Source organism: Cornus florida, unplaced genomic scaffold, assembly GCF_030987335.1.
Source record: "Cornus florida cultivar Cherokee Brave unplaced genomic scaffold, ASM3098733v1 CherokeeBrave_3.0.0_Hap2_Chr10, whole genome shotgun sequence".
NCBI lineage: Eukaryota > Viridiplantae > Streptophyta > Magnoliopsida > Cornales > Cornaceae > Cornus > Cornus florida.
The window spans coordinates 111,871,343-111,883,511 of record NW_026775580.1 but is presented as its reverse complement, the minus strand read 5'-3'; the positions used below and the strand labels follow the sequence as shown (position 1 = coordinate 111,883,511).

Below are 12,169 nucleotides of genomic sequence, written 5' to 3'. Positions count from 1 at the left end.
AAAAGGTGATATTGATATTTAGAAGATACATTCATGTGAAAATTTAGCAGATCTATTCACTAAAACGCTTCCAACTACAACATTCAAGAAGCTGGTGCACAACATTTGAATGCGTCAACTAAATGATCTTCAGGGTTAAACTAATGAGGGGAAGCAATTGATCAAAGAGGTATTGACATGCTGTACTCTTTTTCCTTCGTCCAGGTTTTGTCCCTGGGTTTTTCTGGCAAAGTTTTAATGAGACAGTTTTAAACTATGCAATACCATTTTTAGATACACAAGGATACTGTATTCTTTTTCCTTCGCTAAGGTTTTGTCCCACTGGGTTTTCCTTAGCAAGGTTTTAACGAGGCATATTCTTAGTGTAATTCAGTGGACCCCAAGGGGGGTGTTGTATATATATTTTGGTATGAGGTCCACTTGCAATAAGTATATATGTTATCATTTTATGTGTCAATATTATCAACAATAAACATATGTGCCAGTTGTCAGAGCAAAATGAACCACACATGGCAATGCAGCTTATGCAAGAAGCTGCTTGTTGTTCACGACAGCCACGCCTATAAATAGGTTTGCAATGTATACAATTTATGGTGTAGTGAAAATTAATAAAATTATCAGCTCTCCCACTCTCTTTCTTAGCACTCTCTTTCTAATCTGTTCATTTTGTCGTAGTTGTTTGTATCAATTTCAATATCATAATTCATATCAGTTAAGAAATTCTTACAATTTTAGAATAGCATATATAGATATAGATATAGATTAATGAATTTTTATATATATATAAAAAAAATTAAAGTGTTAAAGAAATTCCTTAAACTTTTAGAATACTATGTATAGATTATATATAGATATAGATAGACATAGATAAGATACAGGACGACCATACGATCCATACCCTCCATCTATAGTTTTGGAGGTGATTCAATGTTATATTGAAGGCTAATTTTAGATTATAGGGTATGGTCGTTTACAAACTTGAACAATGAGACCCCATTCTATAAAAAAAAAGCCAAACACAGCTTTAATTGACATGAAATATCTAATATGTATATATTTTAATTCTCTCATAAATGACCAAACTACCCTCTTTTTATCTTTCTCTTTTCAATACTATTTTTGCCAAACACGAATTCTCGTCCCTCTCTTTCAACCCTTTTATCTCGCTCTAAATTTTCTTTGTGCAACTTCACATACATGTCAAGAATGGTGAGATATTCAAGGTTATTCCATATGCTCGCCATGGCTTTGTAAAGATCCAGAGGGTTCATGCCCGGTATTTGACCTAGTCTCACCACTTTAACCTCTTTTTAGTAAAGCCCTCTCTCGTTAGTCGCAATGCTTGTTCCAAATAGATTTCTTGGACATAGGGCTGCAACTCGAGCGGGCCCAACCAGGAATAACCCAAGCCCAGCCCGAAAATTTGTGGGCTTGGACAATGTTTGTCTAATTTCGGTTTGGCCCTGGGCTATATATTTTGAGCTCGAATTCAATTCGGACTGGGCTTAGGTTGATATGGAAGAAGCCTGAAGCCCAACCCGAGCCCAAAAATATTATATATATATTGATAATCATACTTAAGTCGCAAGAGTGGAGTAGTCAAGTTGGTAGTGTGGTTGAAATTTATGTTGAAAGTTTTAGGTTTAAGTCATTGGTGTAGCATTAATTGATTTTTTTTTTTACACAAATTCTTCTGAGGTGGGCTTAGTGTGGGCTCGGACTGGACAAATTATATATGGGCCGGGCTCGGGCAGCTCAGTTCGGGCTAAGCTTGGGCTGAATATTTTCTATATGGGCCTAACCTGAGATGAGTGCCAAGCCCGCTTAACCCACCCGAATTGCAGCCCTACTTGGATATGAGGTGTTTTGCTTCTCTTATTTGGTCGGGGATTGTAGATATAATTTTCTGATCTCTATCTCAAATCACTCAACATTATAAGCTAGCATTATTCCTTCTCTAAAAACAAGAGACGGATCATATTGCGTCTTACCGACCACTGTGTTTGGCTCCTTTTTTTATAGAATGAGGTGTCATTATTCAAGTTTACAAACCTGAGGGTGTCATTGTCACAAAAATGGTCCAGTTGTATTTTTTAATCAAACCTAAGGGAGTTATCACTGCAATTTAGCCTTAAAAGGATCACTAATTCAATTCCCTTTCCTTCCAAAGCTATCCCTCCAAATAGTTCGTAATCCTTTCTTTCCTCCTAAATTCCTATCATCCAAACACAACCTTCCTTTATCATTTTTTTTTGGGTAAATTACACCGACACCCCCTGAGATTGGGTCATATTTCAGCTAGATGAAGATTTTGATTTTAACTTTCACTTAGACCCCAATCATGCGAATTGACCATTTTACCCTCAAAATTTTAATACAAAATATATATAATCGTAAATGACAAAAAAACCCCTATCCCTATCCCACACCACCGCCACCAGTTCTTGATGAAATAACTGGTGCAAATGCGCCGCCGAAATAGTCGGGAAATTGCATAAATTGTATATCCTGCTGCGATTCATAAGAAGCCTACACAAACCATAACGGAATTCAAATTTTTGAACACAACAAACGCAAAATTGAATTCAAATACAATTTCAAACAACAGATCAGAGTCCACCGAATCAAATTGATACAATATAGAGAGAGAATCGTAAACTCACATATATTTCATCAAGAAAAACAGAAAGAATTAATTAAAGAAAAAAAACTTATCAAAAAAGAAAAACAGAAAGATCAGAGGCATTGATCTTCACGCTGCATCGGATACAGAAAACTTTGGTTTCTTCGGCTTCAACTTCTTCGTCATTGTACCGCCATTTTCAACGCTGTCGGAGACTTCGACATCATTGCCGTCTTCTCAGCCGTCTTCGCCGTTTGATTTGACAAATTGTCGTCATCGGTGAATCAATCCCTTCCGTCTCTCCCGCCGTCACAGCAACCACTTCTACCACCGCTGCGACTGTAGCTGCCTCTCTCCATTTTCTCAAACCCTCGACGAAGGATCTGTGTGTGAGGGTTTGTGACCTGTGAGAGTGGGGCTTCTTCGGCTTCAACTTCTTCGCCTTTGTACCACCATTTTCAACGCCGCCGGAGGCTTCGACATCATTGTCGTCTTTTTCGCTGTCGTCGCCGTTTGATTTGACAAACTGTCGTCATCGGCGAATCAATCACTTCCATCTTTCTCGCCGCCACCGCAACCACCTTCACCACGACCTCTTTCACCACCGCCGCCACTGTAGCTACCTCTCTCCATTTTCTCAAACCCTCAACAAAGGATCTGTGTGTAAGGGTTTGTGACCTGTGAAAGAAGGGGTTTTTTATATAGGGGAAAAGAGCTGTGGGGGTAAAAAATGAGGAGGAGGAGGAGGAGGAGGAGGGAGAGGGAGAAGGAGAAGGGAAATAGAGGCAAAAAAGAGAGGCAGAGAGGGAAAGAGGAAGGTTTACAGAGAGAGGGGCGGTGGTGAATGTGATGGGTAGTTTGGTCACAAAAAAATAGTCAATATGAGGTCAAAGGGTAATATAATCCTTTAACACCTTAGAGTACTCTGACCCAGTCAAAAATTGACATTTGGGGTGTGAGTAAAATGTTAAACCACTAATTTAAATATATGTGAAATCTAAAACCAAAATATTAATATAGGTATAATATGACCTAATTACGTGGGGTGTAAGTGTAATTTACTCTTTTTTTTCTTCTTTTCTTTCCGTATTCCCTGAATCCTCCCATCCAAAGGAGGCCTAAGAAAAAAGGGGGGCGCCTTCCCAATAGTCAAGACGAAATCCTAACACGATAACAAGATCGATTGTGGGTTACAAGTTACAACCGATTTATAAAAAATTGTCTCATTGTTTAGCAATCCGCGTATCCTCCACTCAAAGAGTCACTTTCTCAGCAGATTTTTTCTGCCTTTTCTTTCCTTGATCGAGCAGTTTTTCTGAGCACCGATTATAATAGGTGAATTATCTTCCTCGTTATACTCAAAATATCACTCGGTCCCTTACTTAATGACAGATTATATTTACTTTTTAATTATTATTTTTCTGTGTTTGATGTTTCTTTATTTCTCATTGTGCACGTTTCAGTCGACGATTTAGGGCTCTCTTTCTCTGGTCTGCGACTGCGATTCCAGACTTCCAGCGGCAATCCAACTTCTCTCTGGTATGTTCTCTCTCCTCTCTTCTTCTCCTACAATTTAGGGCTGTTTTTTTTCCCTCTTTTCTTCTTCACAGATTCTTTTTTTCCCAGTTTTCCTCTCTCTTTTCCCCCTTTCTTTTTCCTCTCTCATTTTCTTCCCCGTAGGCAGTTTCCTATAAACCTTTCACTTTCCGGCAACATCTCCGTCCAAATGCATCTCCTATTATGTTTGTTGTTGTTTGATGAAAATTCGTCAGGAAGAAAACAAACAGATTTTTATGTAAAGAGATGGATAGATAGATGCACATGGTTATTTGGTTAATCTGTGCTTAATTTGCTCATCAATTTTATTGGAAAATTGATCAGCCTAGATTATGTATCGACGATAGAGTTAGTTTTGTTTAATTTAGTTAAATAATTGCATTTGAAATTGGACTGGTGTTTCGTTATTGCATGTTTCATTCTCGTCTGGACAATTCTAATAGAGGGTTGTTTGGTTTTCTCTTTTACATGGTTTGTTTTGACAAATCAGTGAAAAAATGTCTACATCGGAAGAAGAGATCACGCGGCTTTATAGAATCCGGAAAACGGTAATGCAAATGCTGAGGGACCGAGGGTACTTTGTGACGGATTATGAGATAGAGATGACTAAACCACAGTTTGTTCAGAAATATGGTGAAAACATGAAAAGAGAGGACCTTGTCATCAGCAAAAACAAGCGCACCGAAAGCGGTGATCAGGTTTATTTATTTAGATATCTTTAAGTTTAAAGGAATATTATTTTCATCTCAATTGTTCCTTTTTTTTTATTTTATTTTATTTAATTTTATTTATTTTGGAAGTTGAATTAATTGTATTGATTTATAGTAAATGTACAGGGCCTATAAAAAGAGGCAAAAAAGGGGCCTGAGGACATACAAAAACAGGTCCTAGCAGTAAAAGCCAATATCTAATTCATGAAACAAATGAGGCCCAAGATCAAACCATTTTAAAATTGAAAGCCAATATCTTAGGGTGCCTTTGGTTTTGTGGAATTGGAATCAAAATGGAATTTTATTGGAATTGGAATATAACGAATTCAATTCCTAGTCTGTTGTTGGGATCAACTTTGGAAATAATTTATAATTGAATTCCAATTCAAATTCTTTTGTTTGGTTAACCCATATATTTGGGTATTGAAATTAGAAATAATTGTCATATAAATGAATATTTATATATGACTAGTAAATATTCACGTAATTAAAAAGCATAATCTTAAAACGTGATTTCTGTGAAACATAAATTTATATATATATATATATATATATATATATATTAATATCTATATGTATTAAGAGTGAAGATTCACGGATTTTACTTTTTAGTAAACGACGATGAAATTAAAGAAAGATTGAAAAGTTATTTTGAGAAGTGCTAAATGAAAACCATATAGGAAGTCTAGGTTTAGAAGAATATGTTAGAGAGAACATATTTTTACGTAGGGTCAAGGAGTGAGAGGTTAGGAATGCCTTAAGGGAGATGAAATCGTGGAGTTCTTTAGGACCCGATGGCATTGAGATGTAGAAGTGTTTAGGGGAAGTTGGCTTGCCTTGGTTAACAAAATTGTTTAATTAGATAATAACAATTAGGTGAATGTCGGATGAGTGGTGCCAAAGTATTCTAATCCCTATATATAAAAATTAAGGAGATGTACAAAGCTGTAATAATTACCGTGGTTTTAAATTAGAGATTCACGCTATGAAACTTTGGGAGAGAGTGATTGAACAACGTCTGAGATGAGAGACAAAAGTGTCGGAGAGTCAATTTGAATTCACGCTGGATAGGTCAACGATGGAGGCTTTTTACGTATTGAGGAGACTAATGGAAAAATAAAGAGAGTAGAAGATAGATCTCCATATACATTTTGTTGATTTGGAGCAAGCCTATCATAGAGTACCTAGAGACCTAATAGTGAGGGTTTTAGAAAAGAATGGAGTCACAAAGGGATGCATTGACACACTAAAAGACTTGTATGATGGTTGTGTGACTAAAGGCAGAACGCCTATAGGGGAAACAAATGAATACTCAATTACCTTGTGCTTACACCAAGGGTTAGCATTAAGTCCATACTTTCTTACCTTCGTTATGGATTGATCTAACAAGACACATCCAAGATGAGATTTCGTATTAATGATATTTTTTTAGTTGATGAGATTAGAGAAAGTGCCAAATTGGAGATTTGGGGAGAAGCTTCAGAACTAAAAGGGTTTAAGATAAATTGAAATAATGCTCTGCATATACGGATAGTAACTTTAGTAAATCTTGAAAGACAAATGAGGATCTAGTGAGGATTGAGAATCAAGAGATACAAAAAAGTGAACATATTTAGGCTCAATTATTCATAATGAGGGAGAAATTGGAGATGACGTTAATAATAGAATCAAGACAGGATGAGTTAAATGGAGAATTGCATCTGGTATATTGTTTGATAGGTAAACGGCGGTTGGAACAAAGACACATTTGAAAGGGGATCTCTATTGAACAATTATAGACCAACCATACTTCATGGTACTGAAAGTTGGGCAGCTAGGAAACAACATTTGCATACAGTGAATGTGGCGGAAATGCGAATGTTGAGATGGATGTGTTGTAAGACTTGAAAGGACACAATTATAAATTATCACAGTTATAGTAGCACCAATTGTAGATAAATTGAGAGAAAATTGGATGACAAGTGCAAAGAACTTTAAGTGCGCCGGTTATGAAAAGTGACATAGTCCACATTGAGGGTAACACTAGGGAAAGAAGATAGTTAACGTGTGTAGAGTTGTTAAAGAAAAATATGATAACATGTGGATTTATTGAGATTATGACCTCAAACAGAGCGGAATGGAAACATGTGATTCATATAGTCGACCCCAAGTAATTGGGAAAGGTAGTTGTTGTGTGTGTATATATGTATATTAACAGATGCTTTTCAACCAATAATCAATTTTAGGAGGGCTGCCTCAATATAGTTGGAGGCATAAGGCAAAAATCTCAAACTAAAGGCCTTTAATAATTACACGCAAGTCTATGATTCAAACCCCTTGTTTTCTAAACTTTCATGTATTTTATTTCCCATCTTCTCAATAATAAAAAAATCATAAAACATATACAAGAGGTTGATTATACATATCAAGCATATATCTTTTATTTCACTTGAATGGTTTTTATCAAATTATTAGATTTTAATTATTTAATAGCTTGTAAACTTATTAGATTTCATAGCAGAGAACAAAACATGAGAACTTATGGCAGATTTGGCTCCTCATATATTGAAAACATAATGCTATGATTCGTAATATTTTTATTTCAACCTTCGCACAGTTGCATTGAAAACATAGGAAATTTGCATTTGGTCTATCCTCCTGTTTAGTCTATTAAGAATTTGGATGTTACCTTAGGGCTTTAAAGTTTTTCTTGCTGGTGCAAATAAATTGTTATTTCATTGTGGAGTTGAGTTTGTGTTTTGTGGTTTACGAGAATAAGTGCAAAATAGAAAAGGGAAAAAGAGAAAAAAAAATTATTACAACTTTCTTCCCCATGGTATTGGATGCCGAGATGATGTTCTTTTGTTGGATATCTGCACTGAAACTACAATCCAATAAACAGTGAATTATTCATTCCCTGACAGAATTTTGTGGACCAGTGTATATACAGTTATCAGACGGAACAGTTTAACACACCATGTCTTCTCTTGTCATTTTAAGGAACTATATATTTTGATTATTGACTTTGACACTGAACCCTATAATCCTTAACATTAAGGTATTTATACTCTCAACTGTCAGTTCATCTTCCCATTTCAATGTTACATGGAAAATTTAGTAATTTTTCGTCTATAGAGAGAAGTCCTTAAATCTGATTTATCATGTCACAAAGGCAATTACTTGTCTTTTGAAATTGAGTTTGAACTCTATTCCGAAAGTGATAAAATTATATTTAGAAATAGAGAAGGGCAAAGGGATTGAATTCTAAATTTGAAATGGTTTCAGTTAGCGAGACCATCTTTCTTTTGTGAAGAGTCCTTTCATGGCAAATGGCAATCGGTGCCAGTGGCACGAGTTCTCCCTCCCGAGGACCATCCCATGGCAAGACCATAACAGGTTAATATTCCTTTATTTTAGGAGAAGCTAGGAGAAAAAAAATAAATAATAAAAATCCCAAACCGACATAACAAGAACCAATTAAGGGCGAATTAATCCTGTATGGCCTTCCATCAATGTTTCCAGCGAGTGAGAACCCTTCTTGGCTAAAGATTCTGTCTCTGCAATTGCAGAGCAAAGCAATGGGCTGTATGAATGAATATACCCTTGTTTCTGAACTAATCAATAACCTAATTGAGGGAGAGTATAGGGATGGCAACCATACTTCTTTCTGATAAAATATAGAGTTATTATAAAGTTGAATAAGGACATTGTGCCATTCTGGCACGAGTGTCTTGTGCTGAATATTACATGTCTTATCGCCATCCTCTTAATACTTGCCTCACATTCTCGACCAAAAGACTTGCACTATAATGATTTCGCCTTGCATTAATAATTTTCTTTGGAAATAGTTAATTCGGTTTCAAATTTTCAATATTGATTCTGGAGGATATTGATTCTGGAGGCTATCTGTATGGATATCAATCAATTTCACATACCATTTTATTTATTTATTTTATAATTAATCAATTTAACATACCTTGGGGCATATCCTGATGCCATATCCTTTGACATAATATTTTACTTCTCAATATAGTCATAGATGAGGACTATTTCATTTTATTTTTCATTTATTTTCCTTTCTGTATGGAAAGTATGCCACATGATACATGCCTATTCCACATTACGTTCTTTGGTTTGTTCACTTATTGTATTTTCTCCCCCCATCCCCCGATCAGATTTATGTTTTTTTCCCTGAGGAACCGAAGGTTGGTGTAAAGACAATGAAGACTTATACCAATCGCATGAAATCAGAGAATGTTTTTCGAGCAATCTTGGTCGTTCAACAGAATCTGACTCCTTTTGCTCGTACGTGCATAAGCGAAATATCTGCAAAATTCCACTTAGAGGTTTTCCAGGTATTTTAATGCTTGCATGATATATACTCTTCATCTTTCTTTTAGCCAATTTATAGACCAAATTAAAAGACGAAGTGAAAAGCTGTCATCATTTTACTGAATGTCTTTTTGAAGCAAGTAATATTGCACCAACTTAAAAGGAGTCTCTTGGGATGGGAAAGTTCAAATCAAATGCATGTAATTGTTTGTTAATATTGATATTAATGTTGATTAAACTGGGATGGTTTAATTTGTGGCAGCCATGGTTGAACTCTGTGTGTGAAATCGGTACTAAAACAAAATAATAATTTTCAAATATTGATATTCATTTAACTTATTCAAGATAGTTTTAGTTTAGCAAAGTCGTTTGGTGCTCTGTTGAAAGTTGGAATTAAGCATTTGGTCTGTTATGGGTTTATGAAAAGTTTTACTTTCAATAAGTTGTAATCTAAGAAGCACGGACATTGACACGGGATACGGGTACGATACGACACTGATATGGCGATACGTCAAATTTCAAAAAAATAGGACACGGATACGGCGATACATCAAATTTCAAAAAAATAGGACACAGACACGTCAAGGATACAACAATAAAATAAAATAATTAATTATTATATATATATATAAATAATACTAGTAATTGTGTTTTTTCAATTTCTCCGCTATTTTTAACCCTTTTAAATTAGGCTCACTAAATATTTCGATTCTAAAGCCCAAATTCTATTAATATATAAACAAAGAAATAAATATCTGTATATTCAAAAGGGCTAAGTTTTTTCCGTAACCAAACAAGGGATAAAAGTAGATAAGGTTTACCTTTTATTCTTATCCACTCTCTCCTTTACTCTCTTTATCTCTCTTCAGCCGTTCTTTTCCCATAACACCACTCTTCTCATCTTCTCCTTTCTTTCCGATCCTCTCACTGGTAGTCATCCTCGACTCATCCCTATGTTATAACCTTATACGTCTCTGCATCAAGTGATTTTAAAGAGTCATCTACCGAAAATTTCAGATCAGGTGTGTCCGACACTGTTACGTTGTACCTTGGTAACGTGTCGGTGCTTCCTTGGTTGTAATGCTGTACTAGATGGTGGCATTAATGGCTAACTCTTTATGGTATCCTTATTTTATTTTGGATTCATCAGTAAATGTCAGATGTCAGTGGGATGATTTCTTTTTTTTAACCCACTCCATTGATACAGGAGGCAGAGTTGTTGGTCAACATTAAAGAACATGTTCTTGTTCCCGAGCACCAGATGCTCACAGATGAAGAGAAGAAGACTCTGTTGAAGAGATATACTGTGAAAGAAACACAGGTCAAGTATCAGCAATTTTGATGTTTAGATTTGTTATATTAAAATATTTAAATTCTTGATCAACGCATCATGTTTATAATTTTAGTTGTTTATGATTATATTTAATTTTACATATTGCCACCTTACCTAGAAACAATCCAATATCCAATTATAGAAATATTTCTGTTTAATATAATTATTAAAATGCTGGAATAGAAGAAAAAGGGGGGTGGGGGGGTTCACAGCTTCATTCGAAATAAATGAAAGCCTCTGTGATTCATACTAGGGTAGGGAATGAGCATAACTGAACCTATCTCTTTGGTCCCACAAAATAAGAGCAAAAGTGTTATTCTTTATTATATAAACATATAATTGTGAAATAAACAACTTCGCTTTCCTTTGGGAGGGAAAGTCAGATTCCCTTTGTCAGGGATATTTTTTCAGTTAACTTTTTCCTTCTAGTTTGGATGTTTGAACCAGTGCTTTGTTAACTTGTGGCGACGACATTGCTTTGTGGACTCATTGTTATACTTGCTGTTAATGATTTGGTGTTATTGTAGTTTAGAATGTCAGCATTGTGCATGAATTTATCATTTTGCTTTTTTTACTGTGAATCATACATGATACTGAAGTTCTAATGTTTTTGCTATCATTCGATGGATGGAGTCCAGCTACCTCGAATACAAGTGACTGATCCAATCGCCAGGTATTATGGGATGAAGCGCGGACAAGTTGTGAAGATTATCCGGCCAAGTGAGACTGCTGGCCGTTACGTCACTTACAGATATGTTGTTTGATTTTATTTCATATCATATTTTGTTTTATGAAACTCTTAGGAAACTGGGCTTTTTGATTTTTGTTTTTGGTGTTATGTGTTTGTCAATTATCTTGAGACTCTGTAATTGAGGGGCTGATACATTTCTCAGTTACTGAAATTTTGAATTCATTTGGGTTTAAGTTAAAACTGTTGTGCCCTAATGATGCATGAGGCTAACTTCTCCGTGGACAATTTTAATACCAAAGGATGCTGAGTAATCTACATTTTCAGTAGTGTTCTAATAGTATTTCAACGAGCTTCTTGATGGGATAATATGCTGTTTGAATTCAGATGGGGCTTAGGCTTGGTCATCCAAGCTCAACACTGTTTCAAGTATTTGGGATTCAGAATCTAGGCATGCGCCGGAAAATATCTTGTTATCTGCATGCAGCGGCTCAATTGAACTCAGGTCTTTAACAACCTTTTTAGTGCAATGACGAATTTTGTAAAATTGAGACTATTGCCAGACTTTTGACTTCTTATACCAAATATAGAGTTATTAGCGTTAGTGTTTTGACAAAAAAAATACACCACAGGTTCCACAGGCCATCCCAACAATTTAGATTTCGGGCAAGCCTTCCCGAACATGGCTACAATTGTGTTGAGTTCTGTCAAGTAGAATTGATTCTTTTGTCTTTTATTTTCATCTAAAGGATAAGCAAGGATGGGTGAATGAAAATGGGGGCCAAGCTCAAGGAGACTTGAAGATGGCATATGACCATGAATTGCTTAATTCATACAACCAGTGCTGAGACTGCATCTAGGGATGTCCAAGATGCATTGGCCATTGTCTTTCATTTTTTCAAGTCAATTATGTCCAGGTCATGCAGAAGGGAGCAAAATCTGATGGA

General features: G+C 35.6%; 1 protein-coding gene across 1 annotated transcript; it reads left to right on the top strand.

Moving 5' to 3' along the window:
• The first annotated feature begins 3,713 nt into the window (after positions 1–3,713).
• On the top strand, positions 3,714–11,465 carry LOC132277184 (DNA-directed RNA polymerases II and IV subunit 5A). The gene is made up of 6 exons (XM_059778959.1): positions 3,714–3,958; positions 4,087–4,162; positions 4,671–4,878; positions 9,045–9,224; positions 10,409–10,522; positions 11,173–11,465. The coding sequence occupies exons 3-6, from the start codon at positions 4,678–4,680 to the stop codon at positions 11,296–11,298; spliced, it is 621 nt and encodes a 206-aa protein (XP_059634942.1). The 5' UTR covers positions 3,714–3,958; positions 4,087–4,162; positions 4,671–4,677; the 3' UTR covers positions 11,299–11,465.
• Positions 11,466–12,169: the final 704 nt, after the last annotated feature.